The sequence below is a fragment of the Antennarius striatus genome, chromosome 20 (assembly GCF_040054535.1).
Source record: "Antennarius striatus isolate MH-2024 chromosome 20, ASM4005453v1, whole genome shotgun sequence".
Lineage (NCBI taxonomy): Eukaryota > Metazoa > Chordata > Actinopteri > Lophiiformes > Antennariidae > Antennarius > Antennarius striatus.
In genome coordinates this window covers 16,259,037-16,278,294 of record NC_090795.1, presented here as the reverse complement: position 1 = coordinate 16,278,294, position 19,258 = coordinate 16,259,037, and the positions used below count along the sequence as shown (strand labels likewise).

Below are 19,258 nucleotides of genomic sequence, written 5' to 3'. Positions count from 1 at the left end.
ATTTATTGTTGTGTTGGCCTGCTTCTGTTTCCTGGTTGGATTTCATAGGAATGTATAACAACACCTTTCTGTGAGGAGGTGCTCCGTGACTACCCTGAAAACGCGTAGAAAACTCTGACGTACTTGATCACAAAACAGTGACGCATAAGATCAGAAATCTCCTGGAATGCAGCGTTAGACACTGGAAACTATGTTGACAGACAGATTCTACTGTCATCTGCAAAGACGTCAACTGTCGGCCACAGAAAGGACTCAGGTAGTGTGAAATGTAGTTATAAAAATGTCATCTTAAAAAATTTGAAATTAAATTTACAATACAAATTATCAGGGTTAGAAAACAGTTTTTGTTGTAAGTCTAACAGCTGCAGCAAGGAATGATCTTAAACATCTTGTCCAATCGGTTTGGACATTATTCATAAAGCATGAAGCAGAAATCTAACAGCACTGCGTCACCACCACAACCTGAGGGGGTTTCTCCCTGGTCTGCACCCCCACAAAAAAATCACAATGTGAGTAAACGATCATTTCAGTAGGGAGACGACTAAAAAATCTACTTGCAAACTTTATTCAAACCATCAGATCCCACTGAAGCCATGTTCACTGGAAAAACATGGAAAGCAGGAGCGTCTCTTTACATTTAAAAACAAAATATAACCAATTAATAGGTAGAAAACTATAAAGACAAATGTTGGTGTTTAACAGTTAACACAAAAATGAAAACCTTCATGTTTAACAGAACAAAATATTTTGTTCTGGGAGTCAGGCGCCATTTAAAGGGAGAGTAAACTCATTTTTAAGTGTCATTGAATTTTTTTTTACATGTCTAGCATCATTCCTTTGATCAGAAAACCTTAAAAAATCTGCGCTGCAGCAGCTTCTGCATGCAGGGGTCACGTGGGGGTCATACGTCAATGGCGAATCGGCGACATCACTTCATCAGTCAGGGCAGCCATTAGAACACAATGCAATCACCGAAGCCATAAACCCGAGGTGATATCCTGATAACAGTGAAAATGTCGACGCGTTACTTTGTCGCTTGCTTTATTAGCATGGATACGGATTCACCCCGTTGTCTACGATTGTGTCACTTCCGCTGTCATGGCGCTCCATAACTATAAATTTAGTCCCCATTGCTCATAAAAAAATTAAAAAGCCACCAAGCCTTTTGTTTAATTATGTACTTCAAATACAGACCAGGTTCATTTTGACTTTACTGTCCCTTTAAAAAGACTGTGGCGAGGTTCTGGTTAAAGGATGGAGACGCTCCGTCAGGAGACAATTGGACATCTTCACCTTGTGGTGTGATGTCCTGAGGAGTGATGGTGGAGGCTCTACACGCCCCTGCTGCTCTGCAGGGCGTCCATCAGACTCCTGTTGTGCTCTGCTACTTGCTGGTACACCTTCTTGGAGACGGACTCGTAGTCGCTCTCCTGAGACTTGGAGGCGATGACTGACGTGAAGGTTGAGGAAGAACTCTGTGGAGCCGTGAACCTCCGGAGCGACACGGATCTCTGTTAACGTGTCACACAACAATGAACGTTGTGTTGTTCCACCCAGACAGACCTCCCTTGTGAGAGTAGGAGGACCAGGTAGGTGCATAGGTCAGGTGAAGGTCACAGGTCAAAGGATACATTCTTTCATCACAAAGTTGTTCTGCTCCAAGTGCTGCCACTTCCTCTCAAGGTTAGCCAGCTGCAACAGAGAGGAGTGAGTCCAACAGCTGAACGTCTTCAGACAGACTGACGTCACAGACAGACTGACGTCACAGACAGACTGACATCACAGACAGACTGACGTCACAGACTGACGTCACAGACGGACAGACGTCACAGACAGACTGACGTCACAGACAGACGTCACAGACTGACGTCACAGACTGACGTCACAGACTGACGTCACAGACTGACGTCACAGACAGACTGACGTCACAGACTGACGTCACAGACGGACAGACGTCACAGACAGACTGACGTCACAGACACAGACGTCACAGACTGACGTCACAGACGGACAGAACTCACAGACAGACTGACGTCACAGACAGACTGACGTCACAGACTGACGTCACAGACAGACTGACGTCACAGACAGACTGACGTCAGACACAGACGTCACAGACAGACGTCACAGACAGACTGACGTCACAGACAGACTGACGTCACAGACAGACTGACGTCACAGACAGACGTCACAGACAGACGTCACAGACTGACGTCACAGACAGACAGACGTCACAGACAGACTGACGTCACAGACAGACTGACGTCACAGACAGACTGACGTCACAGACAGACGTCACAGACAGACTGACGTAGCATTAGATCGCTGTCATCCTTTCACACCAACATTCACACACTGGTGCTGTCCGGGACCTGTAGGACTTGTGGCCCTTCACACCATCAGCCACACACCAGGGGACACTGGGGGAACTTGGCGTTCGGTTTCTTGCCCAGGGACACTGACATGTGGGCAGTAGGGGACTAAATACATTAAAGGCTGACCTGAGCGTGGGTCTCGTTTTCCTGCAGTTTGGTCTTCAGAGCTTCGTATTTCTGGTTGAGATCCTCCATCAGCTGCTTGAACGACTCTCGACGCTGAGTCAGCGAGACTCGCTCCTCCTGGAGCCTCTGCAGAGCAAGCTGGACGTCAGTCTGCTGAGTGGATTATCTACAACATCCGTCATTGTCACCCCCACAGCCGGTCCTCACCCTCTTCTTCTCCTCTGCCGTGTGCTTCAGGGTCTCCAGGTCTCTGCAGACTTCTAGCTCCGCCTCCATGCTGACGACGCGCTCCTTCAGGCTGCTCAGCTCCTCCGTGATCTTCCCCTCCAGCTGCTGCACCTTCTCCAGGTCCTGCTGCAGGCGCTGGGATTCTGGGAGGTGTCGGGGGGTCAGTTTTCTGTCATTTAGAAGTGTGTGTGTGTGTGTGTGTGTGACTGACCAGTGACCAGGCCTTTGGCGGTGCTCTCTGAATGGACCACCTCCGTCTCCTTACTCACCAGCACCTCCTGCATGTTCTTCAGCTCACTGGCTGTCACCGTATCCACCTGCTGCAGGCGCAACATGTTCTACACACACACACACACACACACACACACACACACACACACACACACACACACACACACACACACACACACACACACACACACACATTTATTTATTTATTTACGCCCCGTTTACTCCCCTCCTCCCCTCCGCTCACCCTGCTGCAGTGCTCCAGGAGGGAGACGATGTTCTCCTGGATCTGTGTGGTCCTCTCCTCCTCCTGAGCCTTGGACTCATCAAAGGAGTCGAGGAACCCTGAAGCAGAAACGAACCACCTGAGATCTGGGCTTTAGCGCCCCCCGGTGGCCATGCTGGGTACATGCAGCCTTCATGGATGCTGTCTAAACATCTTCATGCTGGGTTTGTCAGGGTTAAACAAACTCATAGCTAAATAATTCATCACTGAATCACTAAATGAACACCAAACATCCCATCACACATCATCTTACGATCCATCTCCAGCTCCTTCTTTTTCAGGTCTTTGTATTTCTGCTGACTCTCCCCTTTTGGACACACAACCAAAAGTTTAGATTAGGACAGAATTATCGAGCGTTTCTTTCATCTGGCAGAATTAAACAGTTTTACGTAGGATTTTGTCCAGGAAGTCTCCGTTAAATCCTCTGCTTCCTGTCACTTGTGATTTGATCAAAGGGACTTTGGAGCTACCGGTTGGTGTCATGTCAGCATTTAATGATAACAAGTCAATATCTGTTTAACAACTGGTTTATGATGATTTCAGTACAAACAATAAGGCTACAGGTGAAGCAAACATCACAGGTAGAAATAAAACACAGACGGACTGATAGATACCCTGGACTTCCTCTGAATCCTGCTCCAGCTGTCGGAGCTCCTCCGTGATTTGTCCAGTCCTCTCCCTGATCTCTGTGAGCCTGACAGCACACACACACACACACACGCACACACACACAATAAATAATAAACTAAGAGCAGCTAACAACACAGTCGAGGCGTGTGTGTTTCTGCGTACTGTCTCGTCATGGTGGCGATCTCCTGGTTGTCCTCCTTCACCTGGAAACAAGGCAGCAGCTTTAATCCAGTAACAGCCAGCCTTCAGTCCTATAGACCTCAGTTGTCCAGTTAACGTTAGTGAAGCAACACAATGAGCCCAGAACGTCTAATAAAATGTCAGTTTTCTGACTAATGATTCCTCTGCTACTCCTGAAGCAAACCTGTTTGAATAACTTGTCTCTCTCCTCCTGGGGGGAACCCAGACTCCTCTGCTCCTCCTCCATGGCGTCCCGTCTGAGCTCCAGCGCTGACAGCGTCTCGTGGAGGTGGACCACCTCCTGCTTGATGTCTGAGTGGGCCAGCTCCTGCAGGAGGAGACCCCGTGTTAGAATCAGACCTCTGTTCACGCTGCAGCCGCTACGGGTGGGGGGTTAGGTCACTACAGGTGATGCTTCAGCCGCTGGAGGTGGAGCTCCGTTGGATGTGTTGGGAGGGGGAACCCATCACATGTTGGCTCTGGATAACAGAACAAATCCAGTTTGTTTGTTTTTTACCTTTTTAGTGAGATATAACTATTTGATTTATCATAATTTTATAATTAACAGCAACAAAAATATGCAGGATGAAGATTTCTTTCCTTCTGTCCTGAAATCACATGATCAGGTTGGGACCTGGTGACTGGGTGAAACTGGGTGATACACATTCCATGGAGAAACCCATTCAGTGAGACGGCTCCATTAGTGTGTGTGTGACTTTCCCACAGGGAGTTGGGGTTTCTCTTTAACGCTGCTATCAATTATACATCATCAGTTAGATGGATTTGTGAGACACTGACAGAACCCTGAGGGCAGTCAGGCTGACGGTGCACCAGCCTCTATTGAATACACATCAGGGTTCAAATTAACCTCAGTGCCCTTCAGATTCAATTAATGAAAAAGGTTTTTAATATCTCTTTTAGTATTCCGGCCATGGTGGGGGTTTTTTTAATAACTCTTGGAACCGTCCTCACTGCTTCATGCTCCTCCTTCCTGGATGTGAGGATGTCCAGCTCCTCCTGGAGAACAGCCATCTCCTACAAAACACAAAAAGACAACCAAAGATGAAATAAAGAACATTTATTTTAAAAATCAATTCTTACTAAAACACAGTCTGAGAAATAACAGTAGTAACATATCTTAACTATCATTATTTCATTTTTTAAAATTTTATAGACGATATTAATCCCTGAAGGGCATTGCTCAAGGGCTCCTCAGCAGTGCGCTGATGGAGTTGTTACCTGCAGCAGTTCCTCATTGGCTGCTGTCATGTTGAAATACTTCTCTTGCTTTGCGGTTGGCATTGCCTGGATGACCTCATCAGCGACCCGCCTCTCTCTGCCGATCTCTTCCTCAGTCGCTCTGATAGCCTCTTCCCTCCTGCACCACAAAAACAACAGGTCTTCCTTTCGTTCGTCATTTATATTATTGTACTTTGTCAAGAGCAAGAGTTTAAATACATGTGACTAAGATCCTGTCACATGACCCCTTTCAGAACTGGCACAGACAACACAGACAGGACCCCTAATCAGACACTAAGAAAAGAGAGGATGCAGTGAAGGGAGGGTTTAAGATGGTCTGAGGATGTCTTCTACCAGTTTCCTCTCCTCCCTCTTGAGCTTTACAATAAACTTCTAACCAAAGTAAGAAAGAGAGAAGGAAGAATTACTTCACTGACCATAAAATGACTGACAGTCTTCAGGTTTTACGACAGGAAACAAAGGTTACTTTCTGTGTCAGCTGCGCAGTAACTGGTGAATTAAAGCAGGTCAGTCCAGCTCCTGAACGAGAACCGGTGAGTGTCTTTGGTTCTTATTTAGTGGTGTGGGACTTCAGAGGGACATCACGAATACAGAGAAGAGCAGTAATGGTGTTAGCCATGTTTTGTATGGAAGTTAAGGGTTACTTAGTACATAAGCTGGCATAGACTCATTGAACAGTACACACTCTTTCCTCATCCATGTCAGAATGGGTATCTGAGTTCCTTCATTTTGGTTTAGAGGTGTTTGTCTGAGGTGAACAGGCAGATCTTCAGTTTCCTAAGCAGAGTCTTGTTCAGGTACCGTTTTCCAAGAGGAACCAATCCCTTTGCAGCTCAGAAAACTGAAGCCTTGCTTGTAAACTTCTGATTGGGATTTCTTTCCCATTGACCAACCGGTCAAGGCGGATGACCGCCCTCCAGAGTCTGGGTCCTGCCTGGAGTTTTTACCTGTGACTGCTACTTATGCCTGCTCTGGAGGGTTCAGTTGGGTTTCTCTTTAAAAATGCTTTGAAATGTCTGCTGATGTCATTAAGCGCTTTACAAATAAAGGTTGATTGAATTGGAGGTTGTGCCTTTGGTGCTGGAGGTATCTCTGGTTGGAATAGGTGGGCCCACATCTCATTTATGGTTAGAATTCATTGCTGTAAATATTGACCTGTAACCAGTCTGTCAATAAATGTGAAATGTTTTATGTTCTTCAGGACAGAATAATGAAACGTCATAAGGAACCTTCTCTACTGCTGTGGGTCGCTGCTGTGGTAGCAACAAACACACTGGGAAGTAACGCCTCACAAGACGACACGCTGGTAAGAAAACGTCTTTGGTTTCTCATCTTATTTCTCTTAGGCTGGTATTCTATTAGTAAAAAGAGATGTTTTGTTCTTTGAGCTGACCCAATCATGTCTGGAACGGTTCCCCTGGATTGTCACTTTAAATAACCAGCATTACTACATTACTTGGTAGGTAAAGACCTTCAACAACAAGTCTTTGCAAGTCATTCCCCACAGTGACAACTGCTCTACTGTCACCAAACTGGTGATTGGGGTGAATCAGATCACTCTGAATGAAGCTGATAGACTGGCTCTGGCCAGTTACCCCCAACTGGTAGAACTCCATTTGGACAGTAACCTGGTGACCACCATACCGGCTAAGTACTTCACAGTAGTGCCCCGGCTCACAGTCCTATCCCTGTCCAGGAACACCATCAGCAGGTAGCAGGAAACAAAAAGCATCTACACTAGTCTGGTGACTGTTACTGATAATACTACTAACTACTAACTACTACTACTGATAACTACTGTATCTCATTCCTGCTCTACTGCTGGTCCAAACTACAGCCTGGACCCAGAGTGCTTCTCTGGCTTGGATGTCCTGACAGAGCTGGATCTATCCCACAACCTGCTGACAAGTCTCCACACACATCTGTTCAGACGGCTAAGTACTCTGCAGGTAAGCAGTTAACCAAGACGCTCTGGAAGAAGACATTTCCTACGATCTTTCATTTTGAAAATATGGAGTGTTTAAAATACAGGTGCATTGTAGTTGATTGTGTCAATAGGTGAAAAAATGTGTTCCGAAATCCATGATCAAATAAGTCTATCAATGGACCAGAGAATATTTTATGTAAAATAAAAGCATAAGTCTGGAAAAACATGCCTCTAAGGAATATGAGGTTATGTTGGCCCATAGCAGCAGCTCAGGACCAACTCTCCATTCTAACCTTGGAATGTTGTTGGGCCAAATGTATGATGACGAATAATTTACTCTTAATAAACCTGGCCTTGATAGAAGTAAGTAAATTTAGTTTTCCGATCCAAAACTACCTGCGTTACTGCGGTAACAGTCATCCATTAACCTGACCCTGAATGGTCGGATCAGGTGCTGAACCTACAGGAAAACCCCTGGAACTGTTCCTGTCCACTGCTGAGCAGTGAGGAGGTCAAAGCCAGCAGTGTTAGCACAGGTAAGAATTTCCTTCTTGCATGTTTACACTTTGTTATGCTGTCAACATGTGACCCATATGATCCAGGCTAGCTGGTTACTCTCAGATTACCCCCTCACTGTATGTGTAACATCAGAGGGACGGCACATGTTAGAGGTTCTGGAGATAAAGTCAGAGAGGCCAGACTGAGATGGTTTGGACATGTCCAGAGGAGAGATAGTGAATATATTGGTAGAAGGATGCTGAGTTTTGAACTGCCAGGCAGGAAAACTAGAGGAAGACCAAAGAGGAGGTTTATGGATGTAGTGAAAGAGGACATGAAGGTAGTTAGTGTGAGAGAAGAGGATGCAGAAGACAGGGTTAGATGGGGGCAATTGATTCGCTGTGGCGACCCCTGAAGGGAGAAGCCAAAAGGAGAAGAAGAAGACTTGCACTAATGACCTCTGTCCCGTCGTTTGTTTGCTGTACCACTGATTCTTTTTGTCTGTAACTACATAACTATTACCAAACTGCTGAACTTCCAACAGAGCTTTCTGCAGGCACTGGGCACCGGGCAGAAAGACCTAAACATTACTGATGCAGATCTTCAAAGACTCATAATAAGACATTTTCTATTCTATTACAATAATGTCCCTGCAGGGATCAACGATTTGTTCTGATTTTGTTCATTATTTAACACATTATGGAGCTGGTGTCTCCCAGATTTCTCAATGTGCTTGCATGGGGCGATCTTCATGTAGGTGTGAGCTGGTAGGAGCTGGACAGACATGTAGGATGTCTGGCCTTGTCCAAGTAAATTATACACAACTGAATATTTGTCTAACTGTTGAAGGAGGTTGATTTTTAGCTGCTTTACTCTAGAATCACGGCTGCGTGGGAAACATTTTATGTAGATTGATTCCAACACGGATCGACTCAGAGTTGATGCTGCTTTCACAATGTTTCCCTAAACCACTTTCAACATTATTTAGTTTCTGCAGCTTTTATGTCCTTTATGTTATTCTTATAGCATTCTGTTCAGATTTATGCTAAGAGAATGCTGCTTAGTCCAATCTGCTGTAAAGATTTCCATCAAGTTTAATGTACATCTGAACAGAGCCTCTCGTGTAATACCTCTACATGTGTCACCTGGCTCCACAGGGAAGCCTCAAGTCACCTGCGCATCTCTAGAAAGTCAGTCTGGAAAGGATCTCATGCGGGCGACTGCTGTGTGCTACCCACTCACATCACCCACTGTCACTAAAGATCAACGCAAAACAACAACTGAAGTCAATATCCAGCAATCCACTGGGCTGAGGACAACATTAACAAACCAGAGCCGCAAACTAAACGGTGAGACAAAGAGAGACGTGAATATCTGACCTGTTATTCTTCTAATTTATTTATTTTTGCTACATACATGCTGTACAACACACATCATTAGAGGCCTGACACGTGTCTTTATCTCTAAGACAAACCAGACCAGACGCCCGTGCTCGGCAACTCGTGGAAGTTCACTGCGTGTGTTGTGGCTCTGACACTCTGCACCTCCATGCTCATCGTTTGTGGCATCAGGGGGCCCTCCTGGTACAAACTCCTCCACGACTACCGTCATCAGAGACTACGCCAAGAGGAGGAAGAGGAGGACACTGTGTCAACAGTCTTCAGTCAGACAGGAGAACACCTGAACCAGCAGACGTTCAGCTTTGAGGAGGAGAGCAGCGGAATAGAGCAAGAGGAGGAAGAGGACGGCTACTTCGAAGATCCCTACATCAGGAGGAACGAGTGGCATCAACACCAGGACGAAGAAAACCGCACCTGATGAAGGAGTGACTATACCAAGAAGAAACTACTGGCTCTGTGGAATTATTTGGAGTGATAGATTTACATTATTGTGTAAAAAGAAATCAATGTAAAAAAAATGTTGTGCAGAAACTGGAATATTTGTGTTTTTGTTGGAACAATCGTTCAGTTTTCAGACCAACGTGCTGAGGTTCACTTGCTCTTTGATAGAAATAGTACACATACAGAATGTGGGCCTCTGTGCTCCACCTCACAGATCCACACTCTGAACTCTAAGCCATGCCTGTCAGTCTCAAACCAGACCAAACCTGCCCCACTAACACATTTTAGATGGCCTGTGAAAGCAAAAGTATAGTTTTGGTAAGGTGGTTATAGGTAGTAATGTTGGGCAAAATGTCCACAGAATGAAAAGTTTCATTGATCATTTCGGGTTCTAACCGATCAATCACTGAAGTCGTGTCAAATATAAAATCATACTTTTGGATTGTCTTCATCAGTACTTCATTGTTTCACCACCTTGAAGAGAAGTTTGAGGATTCAACATGATTCCCAAAGAACCACCCCTTCTGCAGTGATATACATGATTCTAATAATAATAGTAATAATAAGAACAATAACCTACCCCCTCCTCTCTGTGAAGATGATATCGATGCTCTCAGCCTCACTGTCATTCTGGGCTTTAACCTGAGGGATCACATAATGGAGGTAACTCTCATCTACAACACGTGTGTCGAATATTACTGCACTGCTTACATGTAATACTTACTGTACTGCAGTCATTGATCATGTCTTCCATCTCTGTGTTGGTGTTGAGTTTATCCACCAACTGGAGAAAAAGATACTCATCAAACTACTAACACACCCAGAAAACACACCCAGTTCAAAACTAAACAGGTCTTCAGTGTTGAACCAGACCCTTCATTGTTAACATTAATGGTGTTTAGTTCTGTTTGTTGTTATGGACTTAACAGATACAACCAAACAAAGAAACCAGTTTAGCAGCTAAACAAGGTGGGATTCTTGACAGCTTTTTCCTGCATTTGTGAGTAGAAACCTTTGTGAGACCTCACCATGTTGTAGTCAGCCAGCTGACCTTGGAGATCCTTAATCTCTACCGCCAGGCCTTCAGCTCTGAAGGGGAAAGTCAAACGGTCGGTGATGATTCCACTGTAGCATTAGATTGGACTGGTATATAATCTGATCTCACACAGCATGCATTTGTTTTCTTTTAATTTACAATATTTAGCCCCTGATTCCAAGGATCTGATTCCATGCAGCAGTCCTTCCTTGTGGAGGCTGTTGAATGTGACAAATATAAAGAGCAATCTACTGGAAAAACACCACTCACCTCTTCTCATAGGAGAGATAAACAGAGTTCTCTTGGTTGTAGTTTTCAATCTCTTTGTGTAGTTTGGTGGTCTCTGTAGTCAACTCATTTATCTTACTCCTAACAGCACAAGGATAAAACATGCGTACTTAACTGGGAATACTGTAACAGGGTACTAGTAGTGTGTAGTGTGTGTTACCTTAGTAGGCCTAAGTAGTAAGATTTATCCAGGATCTGTCTCTGAGGCCCTTTAGGAGATGGAAGAATGAGGTTCCAGAAAGTCACAGACAGATGAGATCAGTCATGATGTAACGTTAAACTGCACAAGTACAAATCTATTAATCTGAAAAACTGAGCTGAGACTCATCAAACTGACCCTTCATGCCCGTCTTCATCCCACTGAGCCCCTGCTGGGTTACAGGCCTATCGGTCACTTTGATTGGTGCTGAAAGCACTCCTGGAGTGGCGATGGGGACCCCGCCCCTCATGCCAGGATGACTGCTGGTACCTGGAACCATCTGGATTGGACAGAGAAGAATGGAGGTCTCTATTAGAAAGAATTACTATTGAAAATGTATCCCATACTACAATCTAAATACAGTCCAGAGAGGCAAATCAAAGGCGTCACACATCGACTCACCCCCGTAGCAACACGTATGGCTGTGGGAGGAGGCCTGACGGCTGTTGGGGGTCTTCCAGCTCCACTGCGGCTAACTGGGCGACCCATGGCGGAGGGGGGCCGCTGGCTCGCCATGATGTAAGAAGAAAAGAAACACACTGGACACAAGGAAATAATAAGAGCCAAATCAAAAGAATATCACCAAAGCTTTATGTATTTGTATTCATTCCACACATTAGTACTGGATTACTGAGCAGTAATACTGAATATAGTACTGAATAGATTAGTACTGAATTGGCAGCAAACGTTTAATCCAGATGATACGGAGGGAAGTAGAGGGAAGACAGCTGAGACATGCAGTGGTGGGGCTAAACCTGTGCAGGTGTGGGGGCCACGCCACACCCACACCCCCACCAGACCACCACGGCTCCCACGTCACTTCCTTCTTGTGGTCTAAACGTGATTCTATGCAGGATTTGTGAAAACAGAACTTGTCAAGGAGCTAACGTTGCTGTAATTGAAACAAGTTTTAAAGGAACTCAAGGTAATGTCCAATATAACAATAACAAAATAATATAAAATATACTTTAAATCTATAGTAAACGCGGTGTTGACCTGCTAACCCACAGGCTCCCAGTGAAACTAGCTGGTTGAACTCATGTGGTGGAGATAGATGCATGTTGTATTGGTAGATTTTGTATTTTAAATCACTTCTATAGATCAAAGTCCGAACACTCCCCAAACTTTATTAATCCCGGAGGAAATTGTATATTAAAAAGTATTTTAAAAAGTATATATCTATTTATCTAAACTACGACATCTAGCATTAGCTGGTGGCTCTGGATTAGCATGAATACGATAGGAAGTGTTTCGTACCTTGAAAAAAGTCTCTGTTGGTCGTTTTCGTAGAAAGACAGATAAAATAGATCGTTCACAGAGAAAAGAGCGGATTAAACTCGTTTCCCTCAGAATAATGAACCAATTTAGAGCAGCTTGTGTTACAGGAAGCTCCTGTTCGGGCTTCTGTTGTCGTTTCCCCAGTAACCGTCTTCTACGCTTGTTATTCGGCAGCGTCGCAGCTGAAAGAGGTGATGCTGCCCCCTGCCGTCAGACAGTGGAACGGCACGATGTCGGTCACCTCACCAGGAGTCTGGGGAGCTCTTCCAGGTAGGACGACTTTAAAATAGTTAACAACGCACCTAACCCCTCCACCGCTCTAACAATAATAATAATAATAACTAACTAACTAAATAAATAAATAAATAAATAAATAAATAAATAAATAAATGAATGAATGAATGAATGAATGAATGAATGAATGAAACACTGGTGTTCACTTCCTTTCACTTTCCTCCGAAGAAAAGTTTGAGCCTCATATTTCTTACAACCTAGTAAATTTTATGCATTAATATGTATTAATGTACACTGCCTGTACAGAACTAATTCAGGCATGTGAAATCTAATAGAATAAGGCTGTCTCAGGTTTGTTATGTGGTACTCTTTGTGCTGGGATCAGTCCAGAAAGGAATATCTGTGATAAAACATCCCTCTACTGTTTGTGGTACACCTGTGTCACAATATAAAACCTATTGTACTGATTTTAAATGTAGCTTGGTAGTAATGACTTTGACTTTATTTAATTCAAGCTTGCAGTGGAGCCGAGGTCCCACTGAAAAAACAATTGAACTTTACAGTACACAATAGAATAAATAAATAAATAAATAAAGAAAGAAAGAAAGAAAGAAAGAAAGAAAGAAAGAAAGAAAGAAAGAAAGAAAGAAAGAAAGAAAGAAAGAAAGAAAGATTTTTTTGATTTTTGCAAAAACACTTTAATCTCATTCAAACATTTTGCAGTTTTACATTAGATGAAAGCATTTAAGTGCCTCAAAACATCTTTTCCAAACAAACTTCAATCACATTTAACATGTAGAACATTTAGAACATTTAGAACATTTTACAAATTTTCATCAGATGAAATTTCAAAAATATGAAACACTCAAAAACATTAACCACCAAGAAACAAAGGGAAATACAATATAAGAATTAGTGCATTATAACAGGAAGTTTGCAAAAGTGAGGTGGTCATCAACTAAAGTGCATAGGACATTTTTGTAACACCAGATGTTCCTAAAGTTATTCAGGTCTTTTGTCAATTTATAGAAACCAAATTCTAGTTTTAAGCGACATCTGATGTTACAGCAAAAAACAGTAGCTGCTTCTTGAGTGGTATCGTTTTCAATTTTCCTCTTCCTGGTCACATGAATTGCAAGTTTTGCCTCCCCAGAAATAAAATTTAAAAGCTGCCACTTTCTCTGATTCGATCTATTGTACCCAGCACCGTAGATGAATTTCCTGATACTAAAGTTTTCATTGAACAAGTTAAAAACATTTGTTAGAAGAGTGAAGAGTACTGCAAGTCTCCCACACTCACTGAAAGTATGAAAGACTGTCTCCTGAAGAGGACAGAAGGGACACTGGCTGGACACCGCAGGGGCAAAAACAGAGACAAAAGCATTTGAACCGACGGCACCATGCAAAATCCTCCACTGGAGGTCGGCTGTTTTTTTCTTGAGGGGAGGTTTGTACAGAAGTCTCCAGAAAGAAAGAAAGAAAGAAAAAGCAGATAATATTTTAAGTTAAGAGTATTTTCAGAGCACCAAAGGATGGAAACTGTAGCATTTTTGGTGGCGATCCTGTATTGCTTATTTAAAAAGTGTCATTGTATAGCCTAACAGCAGTATGCAGGGTCGAGTTTTTAAGTCTATTTGTCTTGGCCTTGGGCTCGGGTTCAGCCAGCTTATGTTGGTTCCTCAATGTTCTAGCTGTGCGGCTGCGTCGTGTAGGAGGTAGCAGGTCATGCAGAGGGTGTTACTCGTCATGCATGTCCCTGATCAGCTCCACTGCAGCCTCCTCCCTCCTGGTCTGGAGCGATGGTGAGGGCTCTGAGATGTTTCCAGCTCTCCTCAAGACGATTTTGCAGGCACGTCTCTGGACTCGCTCTAGCTCTGCCTGTTGTTTTTTGGAGCAGCCCACCAGAAGCACTGAGCTGTATTCCAGACGCGGCCTGATGAGGGTGGTGTAGATGGTGACAAGGAAGTTGTTCAGGGCTTCTGCAGCTCTGTCTTCTTCAACTCCTTGTATTTTGATTGTTCCAGATGATGATTTAGCGCCTTCTAGTCCTTTATTTATGAAGTCCCACCACTCCTTTTGTCTTGCGTATATCTTTAGACGGAGTTTCTGATTTCTCTCCATTTTCCCACTTTCCCCCATTTATTGTGGGCTTTTTGTCTTTTCCTTATAGCCTGTTTTATTTTCTCATCCATGGTTTGTCTGCGTTGGTTTTTTTCCATCTCACGGGCACGCATATGTCCATTGCTGTCTGGATATAGTTGTTAAAACTTGCTGCTTTGGCGGTGATGTCCACAGCCTCAGAGACAGCAGACCAGTCAGTCATAGCGACGCATGTTGACAGAGCGTCTTTTCTTTCTGTAGTCACCCTCCTTCGCTTGATCTGTTGTTTCTGCCCCGTTGTGTCACTGGGTTCAGCACCAAGCACTTGTGGTCGCTGGCACCCAGGGGGGCAAGAGTAGTTGGGGGGCTTTAGAATTTAGTCTAGTTTGTAAAAATCAGGTCTAGGGTGGCTTGTCCTCGTGTATGACATTCAACTATCTGTCAGATATCAGGGTGGGAGGAGGTAAACATTTTTGTGGGCAATTTGTTAAAATCCCCACATAAATATAGCCCCATATGGGGGGAAGATGCTTGAATAACACATTTAAAAGTCGAGGGCACACGCCACCCACCATAACCCCATCAGAGGAACCTACCTGAATTCACCTGAAATGATGTCTCTTCTCTCTGACGCCATGTTTAGAGCCGGGAAGCTTGAGCGTTGGCATGTCATGCTGCTGTCCCTCATTGTTCAGTCAAAGCTGCCACATTGCATCACCAAAATGATAAAAGGTGGAATACCAACATTTTTTGTCGTATTCTAAAGTTTTTAAATTGTATAATATTGAAATATGACTTGATGTCCTACTGAAAAAATGTTGTTCTACAGCGATTGCTCCGGTGCTCATCCACTATGTGGGGAGATTACATTTTACACTATTCCTCATGTTTATGTGTCTTAAATGCAGGAATTCATTGCAGAAAAAAAAAAGGTCATATGTAACAGCAATCTTCATCTAACTGTAGCTCCCAGAGGCTAATGTTACCAGTCCCACTAGGCCAGTAAAAGTTCTATCAGATATTGGGTCAATTTTATTTGCTTTGTCTCCCCAGGATAAAGGCACATGGAGTAACCCTGCTGAAATCTCCCACGTGGCCTCTTAACTGTTCCGGTTGTCTAAAACAAAATAAAATCAAACACAGATGAGCGTTTTAGTCCATTTTATTTCATGTTCAACAAGCACATCACTAATTAACAAGTACTCACAGTAAACACTTTTATTCCAAACCAAAAAATTCAAATTAATGAAAGAATAAAACCACAAAGAAAAAAAACAACCCCAAACCCCCACAGAGGAGGTTCTGCCAATGACATAGTAAGTCTACTTACAGCCCACTGTTTCCCAGCATGCTCTGCTACAGCAGGTGTATACGCGCTAGTGTTAACCTGCATGTCTGGTAAGTGCAGCGGCGTCGAGGGGCCCTGATGACCATACCTGCCTGACAGCTACAGTTAGCATTAGCCTTGGATGGGGGGGTGCTCGGCTCTGGGAGTGTGCGACTCTCCTGGGCGGGTCTTTGAGTGAGCCAATCTGATATGTAGTCACTTCAAACACTGACATCTAGTTTCAGACGCGTCAGCTCAGTCCCTTTTAACCCTAAAACACTAACCTATGAACCCGTAGAGGTTAGAGGTCACCGCCCTGAAAAACACGTTACCCCAGCCAGTCAGAATTTTTGTCATATCTTAAGACTTGGCTTTGTGGGCATGAATTCATGATGTGTAAAGTTGGACTTGTTGCTAAAACAGTCTTAAATTAAATAAGCTCTATGCTGTCCGGTCAGTTTCCAGCTATTATAAATAAAATCAGGTTATTTGAGATTTAGAAGACGATTCTGGGTGTCGGATCAGTTTAAGAAGAATCCCTTCAACCGTGAGAGCACAACCACCACGAGGCAACCGGAACACAACGATAAATACATATAGAAAAGCAATGTCTTTAGTACAATATATCTCAAAATACATTCTTTCACTTTTGCTGACCCCTTTCTAAGAAAAAAGGTAGACCTTTATCAATTTGTCATGTGGATAATATGAATACTAGCTGTGATAAAACGCTTCCTCCCCTGACAACCATTAACAGTACATGGGCATAAAAGTGGATATGAGCTGTTGTAACGTCCACCCACCAGACAGACATCGAAGCTGCTGCGAAAGCGTAGCGTTTGTTCTCAGTTTAGCGCTGATAGGAGAGCATCTGCAGCAATATGTTTATATACATCCATGGGGTAATCTCATTTAAGTAGAAGAAAGGAGACACTAGGGGATTAAAGCAAAAGCAGTGGACAGGCAGAGGGATTGAAGCGTCGTCTGTGTGACGGCTACTCTTTGTGTCAGACGGCCTCAAGACGTTAATACAAAAGTTATTGCAGAGTAAAAAAAAAACAGCATCGTTCACAGAAGGCTTTACGTTCTTCTGTTAAAGGGATTCCAACATGATGTGTGACAATGACTGAACCTGTGTGTCATGAGGGCAGTGCAGTTTATTGCTCTTCATGTTAAACGCAAGCCGGTTCATCCATGAAGCGACTTCACTTGTTCATCTTTCATCTGTTAAGGTGCCATTGAGTTTGTCCCGGAGTGTTTTCAGTTGTTTTCATCTCTATGGGGCAGTCGATGAAAATTTAGTCGTAAAATTAAATAAAATTAAATAAAAGATTGATAACCCCCCCCCCCCCCCGATTCCATTGGTTTCTTTATTTAGCAATCATTATTCTAATGAGGGAAGTGTGATAAATATGTACTAGAAGTACTTTATCAGGTTTTGCCAGATAAGCAGACATCAAATATTGAAATATTAAATGTCAGCCTTTAGTTCCTTAATCTGTAAATAATCAAAGATTTAAATCCAATCTTTGTTAAAGAAATCAGATATTGGACGTAGCTTCGCGAGGTGGACGCTAACATTGCTTCAAATAAATGCTGACATCAGGATATTCAAGCAGCTAGCTAAGAGGAGCACAACAACATCTTCCTGTGGGGATACGTCTACTCTGAGTTTACACCAAAACCCAAGCTGTCACCGAGAGACCTGAAAGAAATGTAATTGCATTTTAAGTAGTTTAAATCGTACTTAAACACGGACTGATGTTTAGAAATTCCAGACGATGGCTGTACTAATGACTGTAATGAGCAGGCCAACACATTAAATGTGATTAACAGGTCACTCCATACATCCTCAGACAGTTTGGAGTGAACTCCTGAACCTTAAGGCTTTTACACGCTGGAACCTTTTTTCTTTTTCTCTAATTAATTTGCACATGACTTAAAATTTTTGATTTTTGTTGCAAATAATTTCACACAGAAAGAGAATATTTATGGCATTGAGAAAAAAAAAAAACCACGAGATTTTGCAGCACGACTTGTAAACCTGATCCTTCTCTCCACCTGTCTGACAGACGCTGGTGAAACAGAGTTTCCAGCTGCTGCTCATCCACTCGTGTCCTGTTAGGGTGGCAGAAAGTGTTCGTGGAAACGGTTTCATTGTGAAGAATCGACATCGTGAAGCAAATTGTGTTAAAATTACAAATGTTGCACAGGAGTATTTTGCTGTATTTTTATTGGCTGCATCCCCTACATGCTACCAAAAAACCCTCACATACCAACAACCATAACAACACAACCAGGACAACTGCTTTGAAAAATGTATTTCTTACAACATCCTCCAGGGGGCGCCACATTTTGCCAACTACTATATTTGCTAAGCAGTTCAGCCCTGATCTTGTCATCCTCATCCTCATCTCTCACTGCATGCACCGTTAAAGCTTCTCTGCTTTATTTTATCATTTGCATTTCAACAATATTCAGGTTTAAAATGTATTTTGTTACTTTGCCATGAATGTAAAATAAACCTGTTTGCTGACGACACCTCTTTTCCTCCTCCCATTCTTTGCTAAGTGTTTGCTTAAAACCTGTGCGTGTTTCCATGTTTATTAACTGACACAGAGACCACCCACCGTATTGCTGATACAGGAAGAGACAGAAAATAAATAAAAATGTCTTAAAATCAAGAAAAGGATTAAAGATTAAAGATTAAAGACAGCTAGAAGATGCAAATCCAACACCAAACTCTTTTTTTTTTTTTTTTTTTTTACAGTTTAGTCACACAGAATAAACAGTTAACAGCTTACACATCGTCTAGCGTTTATGTTTGTCAGCTTGTTTATGACACGTGATACTGGTGATACTGGTGATACTGGTGATACTGGTGATACTGGTGATACTAGTGAGAGAAAGTGGTGAAGCCACTGGGATGGAAGCAGATATCTCGGACGTTACTGAGGGAAAGCGTGCACGGCTGTTCAATTGCAGGGAACATAGAAGTCACTGAGGGGGGGGGGGGGTCCCATGCTGCTCAGTAGGGAGGGGGTCACCGCTAGTGTGTGGGGATACTGCAGCATAACCGGGGTGGGGGGGTGCTAAAACGATCAAAACCTAATCACATGATTTCAAGTTCCAGAGGTTGATGTTTCCCCGCTGATGGTTCAACAGGGGGCGACGGAGGAGGAGCTGACGCAACCCCCCAGGAGTCAGGTGGTGCTGG

General features: G+C 43.4%; 2 protein-coding genes and 1 long non-coding RNA gene across 4 annotated transcripts; 2 read left to right on the top strand and 1 right to left on the bottom strand.

Annotated features, from left to right (window-relative positions):
- Positions 1-7: 7 nt before the first annotated feature.
- Positions 8-12,524, bottom strand: ift74 (intraflagellar transport 74). Its single transcript, XM_068343616.1, has 20 exons — positions 12,360-12,524; positions 11,505-11,641; positions 11,241-11,382; positions 11,064-11,112; positions 10,886-10,984; positions 10,608-10,668; positions 10,304-10,363; positions 10,160-10,221; positions 5,293-5,431; positions 5,026-5,088; positions 4,238-4,381; positions 4,036-4,076; positions 3,858-3,937; positions 3,497-3,550; positions 3,205-3,302; positions 2,941-3,067; positions 2,709-2,872; positions 2,502-2,627; positions 1,632-1,692; positions 8-1,450 (listed from the first exon to the last, which is right to left on the bottom strand). Exons 2-20 carry the CDS (start codon positions 11,616-11,618, stop codon positions 1,332-1,334), a joined length of 1,803 nt encoding a protein of 600 aa, XP_068199717.1. The 5' UTR covers positions 11,619-11,641; positions 12,360-12,524; the 3' UTR covers positions 8-1,331.
- LOC137614092 (leucine-rich repeat-containing protein 19-like) lies at positions 5,453-10,089 on the top strand. Of its 2 annotated transcripts, none has more exons than XM_068343617.1 (7): positions 5,453-5,846; positions 6,515-6,619; positions 6,777-7,024; positions 7,151-7,262; positions 7,692-7,776; positions 8,896-9,087; positions 9,207-10,089. In XM_068343617.1, the coding sequence occupies exons 1-7, from the start codon at positions 5,736-5,738 to the stop codon at positions 9,554-9,556; spliced, it is 1,203 nt and encodes a 400-aa protein (XP_068199718.1). In that variant the 5' UTR covers positions 5,453-5,735; the 3' UTR covers positions 9,557-10,089. The 2 variants fall into 2 exon arrangements, with proteins under 2 accessions (XP_068199718.1, XP_068199719.1); XM_068343618.1 differs by having other exon boundaries at positions 9,310-9,567.
- Positions 11,936-19,132, top strand: LOC137614093 (uncharacterized). Its single transcript, XR_011039032.1, has 3 exons — positions 11,936-12,027; positions 12,555-12,650; positions 15,768-19,132. It is a non-coding gene; the product is annotated as an uncharacterized lncRNA (long non-coding RNA).
- Positions 19,133-19,258: the final 126 nt, after the last annotated feature.

Bases quoted from the DNA above. Each gene is read 5' to 3' on its own strand.
- LOC137614092 (XM_068343617.1), top strand. From the start codon at position 5,736: ATGACTGACAGTCTTCAGGTTTTACGACAGGAAACAAAGGTTACTTTC. The intron at 5,847-6,514 runs GTGAGTGTCTTT...TATGTTCTTCAG, and splicing joins CAGCTCCTGAACGAGAACCG to GACAGAATAATGAAACGTCA. The intron at 6,620-6,776 runs GTAAGAAAACGT...ATTACTTGGTAG, and splicing joins CCTCACAAGACGACACGCTG to GTAAAGACCTTCAACAACAA.
- ift74 (XM_068343616.1), bottom strand. From the start codon at position 11,618: ATGGCGAGCCAGCGGCCCCCCTCCGCCATGGGTCGCCCAGTTAGCCGC. The intron at 11,113-11,240 runs GTCAGTTTGATG...CATCTCCTAAAG, and splicing joins GATGAAGACGGGCATGAAGG to GGCCTCAGAGACAGATCCTG. The intron at 3,068-3,204 runs GTGAGCGGAGGG...GTGTGTGTGTAG, and splicing joins TCCTGGAGCACTGCAGCAGG to AACATGTTGCGCCTGCAGCA.